This window comes from Syngnathus acus, chromosome 10 (genome assembly GCF_901709675.1).
Source record: "Syngnathus acus chromosome 10, fSynAcu1.2, whole genome shotgun sequence".
Classification (NCBI taxonomy): Eukaryota; Metazoa; Chordata; class Actinopteri; order Syngnathiformes; family Syngnathidae; genus Syngnathus; species Syngnathus acus.
The window spans coordinates 26,678,687-26,701,597 of record NC_051095.1 but is presented as its reverse complement, the minus strand read 5'-3'; the positions used below and the strand labels follow the sequence as shown (position 1 = coordinate 26,701,597).

Genomic DNA, 22,911 nt, shown 5'->3' with positions numbered 1-22,911 from the left:
ATAAACATCTTTCATAAATCTGACCTGCAGGCGCTGAAGTGATGGAAACTATTATTCATAATAACAGTGTCGTATTTAACTGATAGTAATTTTTTGGTGAAATATTTTTTTAATGCTGTTAATAAATGCATTTGTTTTCAAAAAGCTTTTATTGAATATCAGTGCTTTACTACCTACTAAAGGCCAAAACCTTTTATGCAATGACCTTTACATGTCATTTATATCACTTCACACAAACACTACATCTGCTCCTGGTTCAGCCCCCCGGTCAAAATTTAGAACCCAATTCACAAGTCAAAAAGTTTGCCCACCCCGGTATAGACTATACATAAAATTGGCAGAGAACAGCAATAATCTATAAAAACTACGAATGATGTCTTTGACCTTTTTCTGTCCCTCATTTATTTGGCACTCGACAAGCACAACACGTGATAGTTTTCCCATCCCCCAACACTGTCACTCATTCAGAGGTGAAGAGGAGAATAAACCAGGTTCACGTAACCTGGAAGTAACGTTCTAGCTTTGTATCACCCATGTGACACAATTCAGAAAATGTGCAGGATTTTTAGGCCTGTATTTATAATACTGTATTGACCCGAATATAAGACGACCCTGATTATAAGACAACCCCCTCTTTTTCAAGACTCAAGTTTAAAAAAAGACTCTTTGACTCCATCCTTCCATTTTCTGAACCGCTTAGTCCCCACGGGGGTCGCGGGTGTGCTGGAGCCTATCCCAGCCGTCATCGGGCAGTAGGCGGGGGACACCCTGAACCGGTTGCCAGCCAATCGCAGGGCACACAGAGACCAACAACCATTTGCACTCGCACCTAGGGACAATTTGGAGTGCTCAATTGGCTTACCAAGCATGTTTTTGGGATGTGAGAGGAAACCGGAGTGCCCGGAGAAAACCCACGGGGGCCCGGGGAGAACATGCAAGCTCCACACAGGGAGGGCCGGAGGTGGAATCGAACCCGCACCCTCCTAACTGTGAGGCGGATGTGCTACCCAGTGCGTCACCAAGCCGCCCGACTTTTTGACTCAAGTTTGAAAAAATACTTTCTGAACACCAAATTTAATTTTTATACAGAAAATAATTATGGTACATCTGAAACAAATGATTATAACAATATATTCGAGAGAAAAAGCATGTTATTTTGCCTCATTCAAATCATGCAAAAACTGTCTATCACATCCTAATATCTGAACATTTAAATATGTAAACTAAAGTGCAATCACATTTGTAAATGAATGGCTTCTGGTTTTTGAAATTAAATAAACCAATCTATTGTGATAAAACAACAAATTTGCAATAACCATCAAAATCTAACTGTAACCCTAGTCTTGAAACAATTCTGAATAAGGAAAAACATTGCAATAAACTAATGCAAACTGCTACCGCTATTGTTGGGGAGCCTGAGGACTATAGGGTGTTGGCTTGGATGGTTATGCTCTTTTCGCCCCCGGGTGTCGGTCAGAACACAAGAGGGAAGACGTGGTTCAGTTTTGATTGCTTTACTGAATTATTGGCAAAAAAGTAACAGGCACTGTGGCTCATAGGGGCATACAGGCAAACTGGCAAAAGGGTATTGTGTAAAGCATGTGACGGGTGTGTGTGGTTTGCGGGGTGTGTGTGTGGTTCTGCAACAGACCAACATACCGCCCGTCAACGCTCAACTTCTGACGTCACACAACACTCGAAGACGGCACACAACTGCGCGTAACGGTTCCGCTATACCAAATAACCATAAATGAAATACTCTCTGCAACACAACAGACATAAGTCATCGAGACAACAAAATACATTTGCTGGCGACCATTAGTCGCCGTGCCGCTGCGTAACGGCTACTCGTACGATGCGAGGCAAATTTAAAGGAGCGCGCCGGAGCTGTCAATCAAACGGCGCGCACGCGAAGCAAACCACGATCGGACAATGAAATGTTTATACTCACTTTGTGTCAAGCACGCACACGATCACAGCAACATACTCAGTCGATACCTGCAATCTTCAACTTACCGCTGCGCACAAGCTCCAACAATCGCGATAAGCTGAGGTGACTCACGAGACTTAAGGCGCGGTGACGTAACTTCGCTTTAAAGATATCTGGCGCCATCTAGTGTTGTGAATGGTTACAATGTCTAGACCCCGAATGTAAGATGACCCCCACTTATCTTATTTCAATGCAAAAAACATTGTCTTATATTCGGGCCAATACAGTACTATACATGATGTGTATTTCTGGGAAGAAAGTGAACTGTGATTGACTTTAGCCCACTAATAATGTTGCACTATACAGTGGAATCCCCATTTTCATCACCACTTATCCTCACAGGTGAATTGTTCCCCGCGCACCCCCTTCCCTGGCATTTCCCCCTTGTCACTCAGTTTCTGTGCACAACTTCTTAACATGCATAGCCCCCACAGTCTGTGGGTGCAAAATTGCCAAGTTCCCTGAAGGGGGCACCAAATTGCCAATTCCCCACACAATGCTTTGCGGTGCAATTTTTGTATGTGTGTGATAAAAAAAAATCTCATTTAACCTTTTGACCACAAACTTTGAGGGATGGCACTCCCACATAGCCTGGTTGAGATACACCTATTAGATCTTCATTCCAGTGCTCCAGTTATTTTTAGTGAATGTATTACTTCTTAATATTAGCATTTTTAGCTCAATAGCTACTAGGTCATGTGACCTTTTGACCCCACATTTTGAAGGATGACACTCCCCCACGGCCTGCGTGAGATACACCTCTTAGATTTTCATTCCAATGCTTCAGTTATTTTTGATTAGTTTATTTCTCTGAATATTAGCATTTTAGCTCAATAGCTCCTAGGTCATTTGACCTTTTGACCTCAAATTTTACTGGATGAGCTTCCACGTGGCTTGGTTGAGATACACTTCTTAGATTTTCATTCCAATGCTTCAAATAGTTTTTGTGAATTTATTACTTCTTAATATTAGCATTTTAGCTCAATAGCTTCTAGGTCATATTTTACTGGATGATACTCCCACGTGGCTTGGTTGCGATACACCTCTTAGATTTTCATTCCAATGCTTCAATTATTTTTAGTGAATTTATTACTTCTTAATATTATTATAGCTCAATAGCTTTTAGGTCGTTTGACCTTTTGACCCCAGATTTTGAGGGACGACACTCCCACATGGCCTGGTTGAGATACACCTTATATTTTCATTCCAATGCTTTAATTATTTTTGATGAATTTTTTACTTCTTAATATTAGCATTTTAGCTCAATAGCTCCTAGGTCATTTGACCTTTTGACCCCAAATTTCAATGGATGACACTCTCGCATGGCTTGGTTGAGGTATACCTCTTAGATTTTAATTCCAATGCTTCAATCATTTTTAGTGAATTTATCTATGTATCTATGTGATTGTATCTCAAAAGAGCACAAATCGCGGGGGGTTGAAAAGAGCACAAATCATCGAGCTTTTGTTTTGAAAAGACATCTCGCGCTATTCTGTGAATCCTTTTACCGTAAAGCCTATAATAGGGGCACACTTGTTTTTAAAGAGTGGCTGGCTTGACCACGAGAAAACAAAAGACAGGCTGGCTTGACTGCAATGCTAGACTTCTGAGGCGCGCGTCGCCAATACGGAACTACTAATCGTCAGTCCTCACAGTTTCGTCTGTTTTGACACGCACGCCTGCCACCTGATTCTCGTTTGCCTGACCCGCTGTGTTACGAGATCCCTGCACGACGCGAGCTTGCTGACCGGCTCGTCATTTTGAAGTGTAAACGTGCAACGGCACCGATATGCTCTTGCCGTGCTTTACGGCTGACGCGCCCCCGCTGCCCAGCGCGAGGGCATCCACACCAGACTTTTATGATTTTATGACGGGCAAACAGGACGATCCGATCGGGACTGAAAAGCAGTTCTACTCTGCTTGGCTATCGAGGAGCGGAGACGTGAAAGTATGTGTGAAATGAAGTGCAAGTCTGAGGTGCTGCTGATATGTGGTCGGTGCGGGAGGCTGAGATAAAGTGTAGTTAGAACTGCTAAGCCAATCAGCTGCAAGGACACAGATCAACATGTTCCCATTGGCCATTAGTGTCATATAGGCCGACAAAGCCCTGCGCTCCAAGCTCTAAGTGACGCCGCAAAAAGCCGCGACCATCAGTCGCTTATACCTGTCTTGTTGCCTGTCTTGTCTGCTTCATTGCATATGACGGTGTGAATGTGTGTGTGTGAGAATTTAAAAAAAATCGAATAGATTCAGTGTATCGTGGATTTTTGTGGCGTCACTTGGAGTGCGGGGCTTTGTCTGCCCATATGACTTTACAGCACACTATTGGCCAGTAGGAGACCAATAGGAACATGTTGATCTGTATCCTTGCGGGTGATTGGCTTAGAGCTGTAAGAGCAGCTCTAACCAGGCTTTATCTCAATATCCTGCTATGTTTCCACTTCTCCACTTCGTTTGTGTCAGCAGAATCAGCAGCATCTCTGATTCGCGCTTCGTTTTGTTGTCACAAACGAGACAGGACAACCAAATACAATTTCTTTGGCATGTGAAGAAATTGACAATAAAGCAGACTTTGACTTTGACTTTGAAATACAACATGGGCTGTTTATTTGGGGAAAGTTCAAAGGAAACAAGGAGGGCTGGATTGCTGGCAGAGCAGAGCAGGACAAGCTGACGAGCCGGTCAGCAGGCATCTCGTTCCACAGCGGGTCAGGCAAACGAGAATCAGGTGGCAGGCGTGTGTGTCAAAGCAGACAAAACGGTGAGGAATGACGGTTAGCAGTTCCGTATTAGCGATGCGCGCCTCAGAGGTCTAGCGTGGAGGGCGCGTCAGCCGGCCAGCAGGGCGAGAGCGGAGACATGACACAGCCGTGCACGAAGGAAAATGGACCGCAGTGCAGAAAGAGTTGGGACAACGGCAATGAGCGCTGATAGCGCGGGGCGCGCACTAAGGACAAGCGCCGAGTACGCAGCTGCACTGCACTGCTGTCCAGGATTTTGGGACAGCGGCCGGCAACGAGCACTAATAGCGCGGGGCGTGCCTCTGAGCAATGTGCGGATGCCCTCGCGCTGGACTGCCAGGGAGCATCAGCCGGTCAGCATGGCAAAAGCAGAGCGGAGCCGTGACACGTTTACACTTTAAATTGTTTAAAAATACAATAAAGTGTTTAAAAATAAAATTATAAATGTCTTGTGCAGATGCCCTCGCACTGGGCTGCAGGTGCGCGTCAGCCCGTCGGCACGGCAAGAGCAGACCGGAGCCGTGACACCTTTACACTTTAAAATGTTTAAAAAAGTGTTTAAAATAAAATAACGTATTTAAAAGTACAATAGAGTGTATAACAATAAAATTATTAAAGTCTTGTGCGGATGCCCTCGCGCTGGGCCGCGGGGGCGCGTCAGCCGGCCAGCACGCATGAGCAGAGAGGAGCCAAACACGTTTACACTTCAAAAAAGGTTAATAAAAGTCTTGTGTGGATATTGTAATAATATATTTAATCTTATTTATTTCTTATTTATTTATTTAAAAACATAAGAATATTTCTGAAAGTTAGTTTGACTTTAAAAATTATACAAAAAAGTCTTCGGCGGATATTGTAACAATATATTTACTTTCCTTATTTATTTAAATAAAGATGAATGTTTATGTTGGCAGAGTAGCCATACAGCAGCAGGTACTTGTGAGGAACACAATCGCACCAAACTCAGTGGAATAAAATAAAGAAAGACGAGGAGGACGATCAACTCTGTTTGCACACCATTCACTGCGACTACTGCGGCAACAGCTTGTAGGGACCTACTATGCAGCATGCAGGAAGGCTTTTTATCAAACACGCCCACTTAACAGGTCATCACAGGTGGTTCCAATCACACAATAAATCAAGATGCTGTCATAAGAAAATAACACGATTTAAACATATTCTGACAAAACATACAATAGAAAAATGTATAATTGAGAGCATCTCTCAACAGTTTATGAAAATCAGTTTGACGTTAAAATGTTTACAAAAGCATTTACAAGTACAATACAGTGTTTAAAAATACAATAAAGGTTCATAAAAGTCTTTTATGGATATTGTAACAATATATTTTCTATACATCGGGGATTTTCACCTATCACGGGTGGTCTTGGAGCCAATTATCTACAATAAACGAGGGATTATTGTATAGGGGAATATATATATATATATATATATATATATATATATATATATATATATATATATATATATATATATATATAGTGGAGCCTCGGTTTTCGAACGTTCCGGTTCTCGAACAAATCGGTATTCGAACAAAAAATTCGAGATTTTTTGCTTCGGATGTCGGACGAAATTTCAGTTGCCGAACCTCGCGAGATGAGCCGAAAGGACCCGCATGCCAACTGACTCCGTTCGTTATTACATTCTCGTTACTCATGCCTCCAAAGGAAGCAAGTGGGAGCAGTAAAGCCATCCTAAAACACAAAGACGCTCTTAAAGCTATGTGACAGTGAGCGCCCGGCGCGCTGCGGCTGCGCAATCAGACTAAATTAAGCTGTCTGCGTGTAAATAAAACGTTTATAGAGGCAAACTACCTTTGAGCAACACACTCGCTTTTATTGGCATCCAAACGTTCACTTCCCGACTTCCTTTCCACAGGCCGTGCTGCCAACATGAAACTCCCCCAGGCTCCCGTAATAACCCTGCTATGCGCGCAGGCGCAACCCACATTCTATATACTACCGTATATGACATCTCCCCCTTTTAGCATGTTATTCCCATAAACTGAAAGTGCAATAGGATGACCCTATATAATAAACTCAAATATGAGACATTCTGGTCTCTAAGGCACTGTACTTCTCCAACTATTACAGTCCTATAATAAATCACATTTCAATTCTTTTAGAACCAAATCTGTAAACAATAAACAATATAAACATGGGCATCCATTATACCATCAACCATTTCAGCAATCACAAACATTTCTCTTTTTTCACGTAACCATACAGTAAATCTTATCCGGACGACCTACAGCTCAAGTCCGTTGGCTGGCTTACTCAGTCATCCTGAACGTGTCACTGTTTGACCAGATGGTGGTGTTGCCGGTGTAGCCACACTCTGACTGACAGAAACAGTCTCTAACCTGGTGGCTGGGTCAGAGTGTGGGTGTGTCCCTGAACATTCACCAGGTGCTGCTGAGGTGAGCTGGGTAGCCGGCCCTGGCTGGAGGTGGCGGCGGTTCCCCCTCAGCTCCGCTCCCTGCGGTGTCCTGATGACGAAGGACCTCGGGGTAGTGCTCTCGCTGGTGACCACGGCGGGAGAAGTCCAAGTCTTTTCGTGGTCTAACTTTGAGAGAACGGCGTCCCCTGGTCACAGGGCTGGTAGAATTCTAGCCCCATGACGGCGGTTGAAATAGAAAGGCTGTTTTCCTTTCTCCTATTTGTCCTTTTGTTGAACAGCTGCTTTGCTGGGCCACCTTGGGTTGAGGTTCTTCTCGAGAGTGGGAAGGGTGGTTCGGAGTCTCCTCCCCATTATAAGCTCAGCTGGACTGTAGCCGGTAGACGAGCACGGAGTAGATCTGTAGCTCAGTAGAGCCAGCCAAGGCTCGTCCTGTTTAAGGATTTTCTTTGCCGTCTGTACGGCTCTCTCTGTGTGTCCATTACCTTGTGGGTGATGCGGGCTGATGTGGAATGTTTTATGTCCAGACGCCTCGCCCACTCCTTGAACTCTGCGCTCGAGAATTGCGGTCCGTTATCAGTTACGGCCTCGTCGGGGATCCCTAATCTCTCCAGGACAGGCTCCAGCTTTTGGATAACTTGTGCTGTGGTAGTTGCGGTCAGGTGGAGAATCTCAATGAACCTAGAATAGTAGTCTGATACTACCAGGTAGTTGTGGTGCTGGTACTCACAGAGGTCCATTGCGATCTTCATCCAGGTCGGTCTGGTAGCGGTGTGGACAGGAGAGGTTCTCTTTGCTGGGTTCTTCTATGCTCACAGCACCCCTCGCACGACGCCACCAGCTCGTTTAGCTCAGTAGTGAGACCAGGCCACCACACTGATGACTTCGCTCTCTCCCTACACTTTATTATACCCTGGTGTCCTTGATGTATTTTGCCAAGGATCTCCTTCCTCAGCTGTTTTGGCATGACGATCCTGCTCCCTCTGAGGACGAGTCCATTATGCTCTGACAGTTCTCCTTTCAGGGGAGCGTACTCCCTCGCCTCAATCGGCATGGCAGGCCGGTGCTCAGGCCAACCGTTCTTGATGAGTCTGATGACTGTCAGCAGCTCAGTGTCGGCTGCTGTCGCTTCTCTGATCTCGTCCATCTTGCTGGGGGATGCTGGGATTCCTCCCACTACGCTAGCCACATAGCAAGCCACCTCACCTTGTTTCTCAATGTCTCTTTGTGAGCTCGGCAGTGGGCTGCGTGAAAAGGTGTCTGCTACAAACATTGTCTGCGAGAGGCTTGTGGTCAGTTATTAGCTTAAACTGACCCAGTCTGCTGAGGTACCGGTCAAACTTCTCGCACGCCCACACGCCAGCCAGTCCCTCTTTTTCTATCTGGGCGTAGCGCGTTTCTGCTTCGGTGAGGCGCCTTGAACAGTACGCCACAGGTTTCCACTGCTCGCCATGAAGTTGGAGTAGCATGCCTCCTAATCCGTAACTGCTTGTGTCAGCAGACACGGCTGTGGGCTTGCTCACATCGTAGAAAGCGAGTACTGTTGGTGCTGTTGTCAAAAGCTGTTTGATCTGTTCAAAACCGTTTGTTGAGCGTGTCCCCAAGTCCATGCATTCTTGTGTTTTAGGAGACCATACAGGGGCGCTCGTACTGTTGAGAGGTCTGGGACATACCTACCGAGGTAATTTACCATTCCCAGCACTCTTCTCAACTCTTGCACATCTGTGGGCGCGGTGAGCTGCCGGATAGCCTCCACTTTCTCTGGATCAGGGCGGATCCCGGATCGGTCGATAATGTGTCCAAGAAACCGCAGCTGACTCTGCCTAATGGAGCACTTCTCCCGATTCAGCTTCAGGCCCGCTGTCTCTCTGCACCGCATCACCTTCTCCAGGCGACTGTCATGCTCCTTTTCTGTGGCCCCATAGACTAAAATGTCGTCCATGAAAATCTCGACGCCTTCTAGTCCATCCAAAGACTCCATTATCTTCCTCTGGAAGATTTCTGGTGCGCTTGTAATACCAAATGGCAGTCGCTTAAAATTAAACCTGCCAAAGGGCGTGAGGAAGGTGGTGAGCTTACAACTATCTGGGTGCAAAAGAAATTGGAAAAATCTGCTCGCAACGTCCAGGGAAGAGAACACTGTCGCCCCGCTTAGCTTTGCTGTGATCTTGTCGGTGGTGGGCAGGATGTACTGTTCTCTTTTAACAGCCTCGTTGAGCCTCTTGAGATCCACACAGATGCGGGCTTTGCCTGAGTTTTTCAGGACCGGCACCATGGTCGCACACCAGTCGGTCGGCTGTGTCACCCTCTCTATGATGCCGTTTTCTTCCATCCGCCGAAGCTCCTCTTTGACCTTTGGTAGCAGAGGGAGGGGTACACGTCGCGCTGTGTAAACAGCATATGGTTGAGCATCCTCTCTCAGCGTTATTTTCACTGGTTCAGTTTTTAATGTCCCATGCTATGCTTCCACATGTCCACTGTGGCCCTTGTTGCCCACAGTTTCCTCCACTCTTCTCACGAGATTCATTGTCACTGACATTGGCCTACTGAGTAGGTTGTTTACAGTAAGACCGCGGACAACGTACGCCGTGAGTGGGTGTGTCTTACCCTTGTAGGTTACAGTGCTCTGGATTTTGCCTAGGCACTGTAGCTCGCCACCTGGACTGTCCAATGGCATATCCGCAGGCTCCAGCGGTCGAAAAGGGATGAGTGAGTGGTCGGTCTCCTCGCAAATGACACTCACATCCGCGCCAGTGTCAATTTTGAAGTTGACTGGTGTGGAACCCATCATTACCTTAACGGCCCACTGATCTGGTGACCCACCCAACTTACTCACAGCCCCCATGAAATACGGATCCGACCCCGGCTTCTGCTGTGGCTCCTCCGTTTGTTCTTTGACCTCACTCACTGTTTTCTTGTTCCTACAAACCTTGGCCCAGTGTCCAACCTTGTTGCAGGAGTTACATGTCGACTTTTTAGCTGGGCAGTTCTCTTCTTTGCTATGCCACGCTTTCCCGCACTGTCCACATTGTCCTCTATTTCCTCCCTTTTTCCTAAAATGGCGGCCTTTGTCCTGATTGCGCTTGCAGGTGACCTCGTGTATTGTCCCCGCTGCCTCCCTCTGCATGCTGACATGTGAAGCGACTTCTTCCGCCTGCCTGACCATCTCTATGGTCAGCGCCAGTGTCAAGTCCTTGGTCAACTGCAATTTACGGGAGACTTCCTTATCGAGGATTCCTACTACGATCCGGTCACGGATATTCTCATCCTTTGTTACGCCAAAATCACAATGCACACCAAGGTCGTATAAAGCCCGAATAAAAGTCTCAGCTTTCTCACCTACTCTTTGTACACGCTGATGGAAGCATGCCCATTCATGTATTACATTCCGCCATGGGACAAAGTAGTCGTCGAACTTTGCTAGAACAATTGAAAAATCCTCATCTTCATTTTCTGCAAACACAAACGAACGGTAGATATTCTCCGCTTCGCTTCCCATTGCATAGATCAGGCTGCTAACCTGCACAGCGCCATCTTCCTTGTCCAATCTGGTTGCAGTTCTGAATCTCACAAAACGCTGCTTCCAATCCGGCTATTCTCCTGGTTTGTCAAAGGAAAAGCACTTTTACTTCTGACACCATGTAAATAAAACGTTTATAGAGGCAAACTACCTTTGAGCAACACGCTCACTTTTATTGGAATCCAAACGTTCACTTCCGGACTTCCTTTCCACAGCCCGGGCAGCCAACATGAAGCTCCCCCAGGCTCCTGTAATAACCCTGCTATGCGCGCAGGCGCAACCCACATACTATATACTACCGTGTATGACACTACGCACTGAGGTCCACTTAAATTTTGGAAAGTACATCAGGACATTAAAAATATTTTCTAAATTTCAGCTGCGGCTCTGTCACAATAATGCGACCAGCGCGGTACAGTTGCGCGTTTGGCGGTGCACTGCAGTTGCGCGATCGGACAAAATTAAGCGCACTGCGCACTGAGGTCCACTTAAATTTTGGAAAGTACATCAGGACTTTAAAATTATTTTCTAAATTTCAGCGACGGCTCTGTCATAATAATGCCACCAGCGCTACGGTTGCACGTTCGGTGGTGCGCTGCAATTGCGCGATCGAACAAAAATGCGCAAATGAAAAAATGCTTAAAAAGGCGTTTTTTTGCTGGGAACGAATTAAATTTTATTTTTTTTCCATTATTTGTAATGGGAAAACATGATTCGGAATTCAAACGATTTACTTCTCGAACAGCCTTCTGGAACGGATTGTGGTTGAAAACCGAGGCTCCACTGTATATATATATATACACAGGACTGTCTCAGAAAATTTGAATATTGTGATAAAGTTCTTTATTTTCTGTAATGCAATTAAAAAAACAAAAATGTCATACATTCTGGATTCATTACAAATCAACTGAAATATTGCAAGCCTTTTATTATTTAAATATTGCTGATTATGGCATACAGCTTAAGAAAACCTCAGACCAAGTAAAAAAAAGATTTAAAACAGCAAAACAAAATCAAACATTTGAAAATGTCCATTAATGCACTCAGTACTTGGTTGGGAATCCTTTTGCACGGATTACTGCATCAATGCGGCGTGGCAAGGAGGCAATCAGCCTGTGGCATTGCTGAGGTGTTATGGATGCCCAGGATGCTTCAATAGCGGCCTTTAGCTCATTTGCATTGTTGGGTCTGGAGTCTTTCAGCTTCTTCTTCACAATACCCCACAAATTCTCTATGGGGTTCAGGTCAGGGGAATTGGCAGGCCAATTGAGGACAGTAATGCCATGGTCAGTACACCATTTACTGGTCGTTTTGGCACTGTGGGCAGGTGCCAGATCATGCTGGAAAATGAAATCATCATCTCCATAGAGCTTTACAGCAGACGGAAGCACGTAGTGCTCTAAAATCTGCATTTACTCTGGACTTGATGAAACACAGTGGACCAACACCAGCAGCTGATATGGCTCCCCAAACCATCGCTGACTGTGGGAACTTCACACTGGATTTAAAGCAACTTGGATTTTGCTCCTCTCCAGCCTTTCTCCAGACTCTGGCGCCTTGACTTCCAAATGAAATACAAAACTTGCTTTTGTCTGAAAAGAGGACTTTGGACCAATCTGCAACTGTCCAGTGCTTCTTTTCCATAGCCCAAGTGAGACGCTTCTTCCGTTGTCTTGAGTTCAGAAGTGGCTTGACTATGGGAATACGGCTATTGTAGGCCATTTCCCGGACACGTCTGTGAACAGTGGCTTTTGATACCTGGACTCCAGCTTCAGTCCACTGTCTTTGAAGCTCTCCCAAATTCTGGAAGCGAATCTTCTTCACAATGCTGCGGTCATCTCTCTTGGTTGTGCAGTTTCCTGCCACATTTCCCCCTTCCAACAGACTTTTAGTGGATGTGCTTTGAAACTGCACTCTGTGAACAGCTTGCTCTTTGAGAATTTTCTTTTCGTGTCTTACCCTCCTGATGGAGGATGTCAATGATGGTCCTCTGGACAGCAGTCAGATCAGCAGTCTTCCCCATACTTGTCATTTAGTTTACTGAACCAAACTGAGTGTTTTTCAAGGCTCAGGAAACCCTTCCAGGTGTTTCGAGTTAATTAGACGATTCAAGTGATTAGTGGAATACCCTACTAGTATACTTTTTCATGATATTCTGATATTTTGAGATAGGATATTTGAGTTTTCTTAAACTGTATGCCATAATCAGCAATATTAAAATAATAAAAGCCTTGCAATATTTCAGTTGATTTGTAATGGATCCAGAATGTATGACGTTTTTGGTTTTCTAATTGCATTACAGAAAAAAAAAGAACTTTATCACAATATTCAAATTTTCTGAGACAGTCCTGTATATCGTTATTTGGGCCTGTGGAATAATTTGAACTGCAACTGACGACGAGTCCGACACACGCGCCGTTGTTTACACAAAGGACGAAGAGTTCGATCGATGGATTTAATGATTTGGAGTGACGCAGATGGTTTGATAAAATTGTTGTTTATATTGTGGAATAATTTGAACTGCAACTGACGACGAGTCCGATGTCAGCGGCACGCTGCACACGCGGCATTGTTTACAGAAAGTACGAAGAATTTGATCGATGGATTCAATGATTTGGAGTGAAACAGATGGTTTGATGAACGTATTATTTATGTTATAGTTATTTGAATAACTGTTAATGTTACGTCAGGCCCGTTCTCAGTTCCTCGTTTGTGTTTATGTCACGTTAGCATACCGTATCGTTTAGCCTGTTGTTGCTGGTTCATGTCTGTACTTGGTGTTGGATTTTGTCAAATAAATTTCCCCCAAAATGCGACTTAAACTCCGGTGCGACTTATATTTCTTTTTTTCCCCTTTGTTGTGCATTTTATGGCTGATGCGATTTGTACTCCGGAGCGACTTTTTGTTTTAGACTCTTTTCATGAGTGTGTGTGTGTGTGTGTGTGTGTGTGTGTGTGTGTGTGTGTGTGTGTGTGTGTTTGTGTGCGTGTGTGTGTGTGTGTGTTTGCGTGTGTGCATGCACACGTGCGCACATAGGAGAGACGCACAACTTTGAGAATGCCTTTCAACGAAGCAACATGAACCTCTCAACTTTACCTCTGGCCTTTTACTCTGGAATGTATGCATATGCTGGGTGGTAGGTATGAACGTCTAGGATGGATGCATATGCTGGGTGGTAGGTATGACTGTCACCAGTCGTGGTTTTCACAAGGGGGGGTGCTATCTATATAAAATTCTATATAAAGATTTATTTATTTAGATTATCGAATGTAATCAATCAAATTATGGTGGAAAATAAGTATTTGGTCAATAATGGCCTCGATCTGGGGCTCCATGCAAGGTCTCACCCCGTGGGGTCAGAATTATCACAAGAACGGTGAACAAAAATCCCAGAACCACACTGGGGAGACCTGCAGAGAGCTGGGACCAAAGTAACAAAGACTACCATCAGTAACACAATACATCGTCAGGGACTCAAATCCCGGAGTGCCAGACATGTCCCCCTGCTTAATCATATACATGTCCAGGCCCGTCTGAAGTTTGCTAGCGAGCATTTGGATTATCCAGAAGAGAATTGGGAGAATGTCATGAGATCTTGCGTGGAGCCCCATATCGAGGCCATTATTGACCAAATACTTATTTTCCACCATAATTTGATTGATTACATTCGATAATCTAAATAAATAAATCTTTGTATAGAATTTTATATAGATAGCACCCCCCCTTGTGAAAACCACGACTGGATTTTTTTTCCATTTTGTCTCTCATAGTTGAAGTGTACCTATAATGACAATTACAGGCATCTCTCATCGTTCAAGTGGGAGAATTTGCAAAATTGGTGGCTGACTTTTTTGTAATAATAGTAGTGCTATGTGACATTACAGATTTTGAGTATATTTTTAGGGTTACATGGGAAACAAGGTACCAGTAGATTCGCTAGATTTTTACAAATACAACAAGACCGAGCATTCGTGATATGCACTCTCATATGGCTCTGAAATTGGGCTATTCGTAAAAAAAAAAAAGTAGAAAAAGGGGTGTTCACAATTAGAGAGTAGTAGTATCTGTTGCTGACCCTACAAATTTAAAAGCATTATTTTCAAACTGCGGCACGGTGGATCACTGATTTGCATTTCAGAGATGCGCCTTCCTGTGTGGGATTTGTATGTTTTCCCCGTGCCTGCGTGCATTTCCTCCGGGTACTTCAGATTCCGCCCACATTCCAAAAACATGCATGGTAGACCACTCCAAAATGTCCGCATGTGTGATTGTGACTGTAAATGGTTGTTTATCGATATGTACCCTGCGATTGGCTGACTACCAGTTCAGGGTCTCTCCCGCCTACTGCCCGAAGTCAGCTGGGATAGGCTCCAACCGGAGGAGGGTCAGAAATCCTCTGACCAGGAACAAGCTGCCTCTTTGTTCCTGCAATCTGAGGTCTCAGGTGGGGCAAGTGGTGGGACCTGGTTGATCCTGGATGGCCTTTACCTGCCCCTCAATGTCCCAGGTGAGGGCAGCAACCACAGCTCCCAGTCTGGGAGAATGGGCTTGGGGTTCTCCTCCTGGGACAAATGGGAGAGGGCATCAGTCTTAGTGTTGCGCAAATCAGAGCGGTAAGAGGGTGAAATTAAACTGTGTTAAAAACAGACCACCGGGACTGACGAGAGTTCGTAAATTCTGCAAGTCAGTGGCAGGGGTGGCAGGTTTGCGGTTGGTGGTCACGACAGCCTCCTTTGAACTAATCTGGTGACATCTCACGCACCACTGATGTACTGCTATTCCAGTTCCCCAGTCAAGAAAAGGATTGTGTTGGTGCAGTCAGGGATAGCCGAGAATGAGAGCTTGACCAGGTTGCAGATGGAATTGGATAGTCTCCCAATGATTGCCTGACAGAAGCATCGTTACTGGGGCTGAGGCGTGAGTCACCGTGCCGAGTAGACGGCCATCCAGAGCTCATGTGGGAACAGGTGGGGTCAAGAGATGGTGGCCTATACCAAACTGTCGGGCGAGACCCACATCCATTATGTTTGCCTCTGCTCCAAAGTCAACAAGGGCGGCCAGAGTTTGGGTGTTGTTGGCTCACAGGAGACTGGTTTGGAGCAGGATCTTACGACTGGAGAGGGGAAGGAGGCATGTTGAGCTCACACAGATTACCCTACACCGGGTGCTCCGGGCTTTAACTGGGCAGGACGCATCATTATGGCCCTCACCCACAAAGTACAGGCACAGATTGGACGTGAAGCGCCGCTGGTGCAATTCAGTAGTGACCAGGAGTGAGGGAAGCACGACCAATCTCCATGGGCTCAGATTGGCTTGACTGGATGGAAGGCCAGGTTGACGGAAAAGGCGACCCGACCACGGTTGGTAGGATGGCTCTGGCGTCCATTCTCTCTTCTTCAAGCCTGAATTCAACAGTCAATGCAGGTTGAAGTCTATGGAATAGTCTACCACTGTTCGATTGACTTGATGGATCTTCGTGAGCTCATGGGAAGCGTCAGAGCTCGCAGAGGCCAGGTTGAAAACCCTTATACCCGCAAACAAGGTAAAGGAGGCACAAGCTGGGGTTTGCTTGTCATACTCAGTTGCCCCCCAGAGCTCATCCGGTCAGATGAGCTCAGATGACGTACCCGACTCTGGCGCACTCTATCACAAAGGTCCGGGGTTGCAGGGAGAATCGGACCCTGCAGCTTGTCAGGAACGCTCGCACCTCTCGGGGATCATCGTCAAACAGTTTGGGGTGTCTGACCTTGGGTCCCGGAATGTCAGGAGCCGAGAATGGAGCCACTGAAGGCAGATCGTTAGGTTCAGGCAGGAGTTGCGCAGATTCGATGGAGGCAGGCGGGGAGGCTAAGATCCTGAGAGCCCGGAGAGCTTGGGCCAGCTGCTGGTGTTGTTGCTGGAGCTGCTCTTGTTGCTGCCAGCCGAGCTGGACCAACGAAGTAACATCACCAGAAATCTGGGTGACCTCCTTCTTGGCGCATTCAAGGTGGTCAATGGCAGAGAGTTTGTGTGCTGGTCTTGGTCTGTCGTACTGCCAGGTACGAGGCAGAACAACCAAGTGCAACACCAACGCAAGTTTATTGAAAAAAAGAAAGGAAAGGGGAAATGGGGATCTGGGCAGGGTGGCGGCAGCGGAATAGTTTGGGCTGGGAAGGAAGGAGAGTCCAAGTGGGGCAGAGGCAGAGAAGTAGTCTGGGTCGATTGGCTGCTGGTGCCAGAACACGGTTGTCGCTCACAGTGCTGAGAGGCAGTTAGGTGGGGGATATCGGGGCAGGAAAGCAATTGTCGTTGGATCAGGCAAGGCTCAGCGAAATCGTAGTCGGGTCGGGCAAGGTCCAAAGAATCGTAGTCCGGTCGGGCAGGGTCGAGAGCAACCAAGGTCTGGTCAGGCAGATCAGTTTTGAGAGAGAAACCCAGCGAGCAGGAACGGGTAGCAGCACAGATGGACTGAAACTGAGTGATGGGAGACTTTTGCTTAAACACACACACGCACGCACACACACACACACACACACACACACACACACACACACACACACACACACACACACACACACACAAGCGAACAAAGGACAGGTAGCAGAGATGAGCGCTGATTACAGGGAGGTTCCTTATTGGTTGGCATATGATTGAGGATTAGCGTGGTGGGCGTGTCAGCTGGCAGTGTGTGTGGTGGAAAGTTACCCAACTCGTTGAACGAAGAGTTGTCACACGTCCTCTTCAGCATAAAGCATCATGGCCCCTCGAAGTATTTTGACATATTCAAAATGATCCAAAATACTACTGTACTTGGTATGTGATATAGTATAGGCCCAACACCACAGTAGGAAACCCATGCCCATATAAGAAAGGTTGTGTTGCTATGCTTCACTGTCTTCACTGTGAACTCTGGCTTGAATTCAGAGTTTCGGGGTCGTTTCACACAGTCTTGTAATTTTTGCACCTGAGTAGAAGCTTTTCCCTCTCCAATCACCTTTTTTAATCAATCAATGCTCTTCTGAACAATGTCTTGAATGGTATTTTCCTGGTACTTTCAAAGAGAAAAGCATGTCCAACAGGTGTTGGCTTCATCCTTAAATAGGGGACCACCGATTCACACTTGCTAGTTCCGCAAAATTGATAAACTCACTGAATCAATGCCACACTACTATTATTGTGAAGAGACTCTTATCTACTTTTTCTTACTAACAGCCCAATTTCACAGCCTTAAGCGTGTGCATATATATATCATGAATGCTTGGTCTTGTTGGATTTGTGAAAATCTACTGAATGTACTGGTACCCTGTTTTTGATGTAACAATAAAATACATACCCTAAAGCTGGATTCATCTTTTTAGTCATAAGCACTACTGTCATCCTGAACACTACCGTAAGCTATGTGGAGAGGAAAGTGATTTTCACCAATTTTATATTATCAACGCTTTGAAACAACTGCAGCGATTGGGAAATGCGCTATATAAATTTGCATTGTATTGTAAATTGACTAGTGTTAACAGTTAATTAGTAAAATACCTGTAACATAAAGCAAAGCCATAACTTCTTTATCTAAAGGATAAGAAGCTTTTTTCTCCGTGATTTTTCTCATGACTAATACACTTATACACTCATAAAAAGGCTGTGGACCCCTGTTGTGCTTTTACGTTCATAAAGGTTATGCTTCCCTAAATAATCATCTCTTTCCTGACAATCATCTTTGTGTATATTCTCTTACAAATGGTAATTAAACATTAAAAATCTTACGCGATCATGCGGCGACTTTACATGCATTTTTTTCCAACGGCCATCGGGGGGGCTTGAGCAGAAAAAGTAAGAGTGAGAGAGGTGGAATATACTGTATGCGTCGAGGAAGACAGTAGTGGTGCGTTGTGCACGAGGAAAGTTAGCGTAAACAGAGCCCAATGATGGAAGTCACTGGAAGGCGTGCGTATGACGCAGCTTTCAAGTTAAAAGCCATTGAGCTGGCTGATAAAGAAGGGAACAGAGCGGTTGCATGTAAACTTGGAATAAATGAATCGATTTAAAGTGGCCCTCTGACTTGAATTGGAGGCTTGGATGACCAGTGGCGAGAAATCGTTTACAAAAACTGGACGCATGCGAAGAGCAACTTTCGCACAAGTCTGCCAGTGGATCCTGACAGCATGGAGCAGTGTGAAAAAATCCACCATCACCAAAAAAAAGCCGGTCTGCTGTGTGACGGAAAGGAGAGCACAAGCTCAGGAGTGAATTTGCCTCAGGACGAGAGTGACGATGAAAGCGACAACGAAAGAGAGAATGAGAAAGAGTGTTGCGACATACATCTGGCGCTATTCCAATCGGACACTTTTCAGTGGACAGGAGGAAGAAAAAGACGGCTCTCAGTGATTTTGTTGCTGGTATGTTTTCTTTTTTTACCCGCCTAGTTAGTGCTGTTACTTCCGTGTTCACAACAAAATGTTAATGTTATAAAACTTTAGCCCAGCTAGTGTTGTTACTTCCGTGTTTACAACAAAATGTTAATGCTATTAAAACTTTAGCCCAGCTAGTGCTGTTACTTCCGTGTTTACAACGAAATGTTAATGTGATTAAAACTTTAAAAAGGCTTTCTGTGTACTGTCTTTCTTTGTAAATAACTCGTGCGCACGTGCGGCTTATAGTCCGGTGTGGCTTATATAAGTATAAAACTAAAAAAATCACAAATTTTAGCTGGTGCGGCTCATAGTCCGGTGCGGCTTATAGCCCGAAATTTACGGTACGTGAAGACAGCAACTTGAATGCATCAATTTACATTGAACAGCCAGATGGCTATAAAGTCAAATTGAGCACAGTAGACAAATTGGTCGGCAAGTCACTTTAAGAACTAAAACAGTTTGGCAGAAATTGGAACAGAATGCTGCGTGAGTATTTGAACAAAAACAAATATGTGCAGCTGATCATTGTGTTTCCACAAAAGTGACTAATGATGAGATAGTGATCACAATAATATGGGTTTATGACTTGATTTGCTGCAAGCGATGAAAAAACATTGAAGCAAGTGAAAGAAACAATGACAGCAAATTTCAAGATAAAAGACTGAAACACTAGGTTTAGATTTAAACAAAGTAAGAAATTGACACACAAAGTGGACAGGACGCCCTGGTGCGCAACACTGTTTTATTTGATCACTTGGGGAAGATGGGAAGTGGAGATCAGGCACGGGCGGCGTGGTCCAAGAAACGAGGCGAAGACGTGTTTGGGCGATAGGTCAGGGCTGGCGGCGTACGATCGTGGTCAGAGACGGGCAGTTGGTCAGGGCTGGCGGCGAGCAGGCATAGTCGGTCAGTAGATAACAAAGCGGGTCGACACCAGAGCAAGACAAGGCACAGAAACTAGGCAGAAGGAGCAAGGCAGGGATAGCAAAAGGGGACGTACTGACAACGTTAGGCGGGTGTGTAGGATTTAAATAGGGACTGGGAATGAGCAGATGCAGGTGCAGGTGATTGAGTTGATGAGTGGGTGTGGCTGTGACAGGTAGACTGAGGCGGAAAGTTACCGGCTGGGTGGCAGGTGGCCCGATCCCTCTCAAGGGATGGCTCCTAATGTCCCCAAACAGGGTCCCGGCGCAGGTCGGGCGGGCGGGGAGGAAACAGGAATGGATCACTACTCCGCAGAGAATCAATTCTCAGCAGGTGTTCGAATCCACACATCAGGAGTCAATACCGAGAGCAGAGGCACCGGAACATCTGGAACAGAGGACATGGCAGAAGGCACAGAGCGACATGCGTGGCCGGGCGCTGCGGCACTCCTGGAACCCCTTGGACGCCACCGCCGGTGGGCGGCCTGGTCAAGATGCAGGCAGTGGAATTCGGCGATGAGATCTGGGTCAAGAATCCAGCGGGCTGGCACCAAGCAGCGATGGAAGTCATTGTAGCCCTCCCTGTCGACCAGGCATTGGATACCTCGGCATGGCTGACAGGACTGGAGCAGGAAGCGGACCGTATACACGGGATCCCCATTGACGAACCGGGAGGTGGCAGCGCTGGCGTGGGAGTCAGTGGGCTGTCGTGGACGGGCCTCACCCGCGACAGGTGGAACGTGGGGCGGATCCTCATGGAGCTTGAAAGGCGGTGGCGGATGGCAGAAGGGCTGATGACCTTGTGGATGGGGAAATGTCCCACAGAGTGAGGCGCCAATTTGAGAGATTCCGCCCAGTGTGGAAGCACCAAGAGCCACACTCGGTGACCTACTCGGTAAGTCGGACCTGGCATCCGGCGCAGACGGGGCAGGCCCTGACGTAGTCACGGATGTCCTCCCTCGGGGTGGGCCACCAGAAGTGCTGGGCGACCGAGAACTCAGACAGGTCAGATGGGCGTCGTGTGCCCACTGCAGAATGGAAGAGCGGGGGTTACCTGCCACAAAGAGGCGGTCCTCCGGGCAGGCGCTGGTTCCGGACCGCCGCCTTTACTCTGTCATAAATGTGCCAGGAAACGTTGGCGACCATGACTGAGTCGGGAAGGATGGGGGCCGCAGTCTCCTTCTCCCCTCCTGGAAAGGCACACGACAGTGCGTCCATCTTGGCATTGCGGGACCCCGGCTGAAAGGAGAGTGTGAAGTTGAACCACCCGAAGAACAAGGACGAGCGGGCTTGGCGGGAGTTCAGTCTCTTGGCTGTCCTCAACTACTCTAAATTACGATGGTCTGTCCAGACCAAGAAGGGAGTAGCTGCACCCTCGAGCCACTGCTTCCACTCTTCCAGGGTCAGCTTTACCGCGAGGAGTTCTCGATTGCCGATGTTGTGTTTACGTTCCGCGGTCAACAGACGGCGGGAGATGAAGGTACATGGGTGCAGCTTCTCATCTGGACTGGAGCACTGAGACAGAACAGCCCCCACCCCTACATCCAAAGCATCGACCTCGAGTACAAATTGTCGCCCAGGATCGGGCAGCCGCAGGATGGGAGTGGTGGTGAAGCGTCTCATTTCTATGAATGCCTTGTCGGCAGTGTGAGTCCACTGGTAGCGGACGGCAATGCTGGTGAGGGCAGTGGCAACCGAACTGTAATTCCTGATAAAACCTCTGTAAAAGTTGGCGAACCCAAGAAATTGTTGCAGCCTTTTCCTTGTGGTGGGCCATGAAGTAACCACCTCTACTTTTGCCGGGTCCATCCTTATGCTGCCTTTGGCAATGATGTAATCCAGGAAGGACACCGACTTTGCATGGAACTCGCACTTCTCCGGCTTCACAAGTTTTCAAGGAGGCGGCGGAGGACGGACTGTGTTCTTCCTTGGACCGGAAGAAGATGAGGTTGTCATCCAGGTAAACGGAGACGAAGCGGTTGAGCATATCCCAGAGGACGTCGTTTACCAGTGCTTAGAAGACGGCAGGGGTATTGGTGAGGCCGAACCACCAGATACTCATGGTGGCCATTGTTCGTCTGTCTCCCGGATGCGGACAAGGTATTCCTTAGGTCCAACTTGGTGAAGATGGTGGTCCCTTCAAGGAGCTCGAACATCGACGACAGTAGGGGCAACGGGCAACGATTCTTCACCGTGATATTGTTCAACCCACAATAGTCAATGCATGGGTACAGTGAGCCATCCTTCTTGCCCATGAAGACGAATCCAGCCCCGGCCGGTGAAGAGGAGGGACGGATTATGCCAACCGTGAGAGAGTCCTTGATGTACTCCAACATCACAGCCCTCTCGGGTATTGACAGGATGTACAGGCGGCCCTTGGGTGGAACGGTGCCCGGTAGGAGGTCAATAGCGCAGTCGAAGGGGCGATGCAGTGGCAAGGAAGTCCCCTTGGCCTTGCTGAAGACCTACCCAGGGTTGTGGTAACATGACGGGACCAGCGAGAGGTCAGGTGGCGGACGGAAAGGGTGGTTGCCACTGCATCCCTTTCAGGCAGGTCTGATGGCAGTCCTGGTTTCCCAGTCGACGTGGGGGTTGTGTTGACGTAGCCAGGGGTGACCAAGAATGAGAGGTTGGCCGGGTGCGGACAGAAGGTGAAACTGGATGGTTTCTTGGTGGTTGCCAGATAAGAGTACTGTCAACGGGGGATGAGGGGTTGATGTGCCTGACTGGACCCCGGTAGAAGCAGAGAGCCAACTCATAACCGCTGGGAGAGGCTGGTGTCCATGATGTTGACCTCTGCTCCGGAGTCCACCAGTGCAGACAGGCCGTGAGTCTCCTGGGCGAGCATGAGTCGAACTGGTAGCAAAGTCTTATGACAGGAGGGAGCGGGGATCGACGTCGAGCTCAAACAAATTCCCTGTTCCCCGCGTG

At 46.9% G+C, this 22,911-nt stretch overlaps 2 protein-coding genes and 1 long non-coding RNA gene across 5 annotated transcripts in view; all 3 read left to right on the top strand.

The window, feature by feature from the left end:
- Nucleotides 1-22,911, top strand: part of tctn1 (tectonic family member 1) — a 1,200,810-nt gene that overhangs the window by 747,466 nt on the left and 430,433 nt on the right. The gene's annotated exons all lie outside the window — the stretch shown is intronic.
- Nucleotides 1-22,911, top strand: part of LOC119129586 — a 539,655-nt gene that overhangs the window by 402,896 nt on the left and 113,848 nt on the right. The gene's annotated exons all lie outside the window — the stretch shown is intronic.
- slc7a11 (solute carrier family 7 member 11) overlaps nucleotides 1-22,911 on the top strand; it is a 232,910-nt gene that overhangs the window by 113,702 nt on the left and 96,297 nt on the right. For all 3 annotated transcript variants that reach the window (XM_037262863.1, XM_037262862.1, XM_037262860.1), the window contains exon 5: nucleotides 13,707-13,806. In XM_037262863.1, coding sequence (XP_037118758.1) covers nucleotides 13,707-13,806 — 100 coding nt within the window. The remainder of the gene's footprint in view (nucleotides 1-13,706; nucleotides 13,807-22,911) is intronic.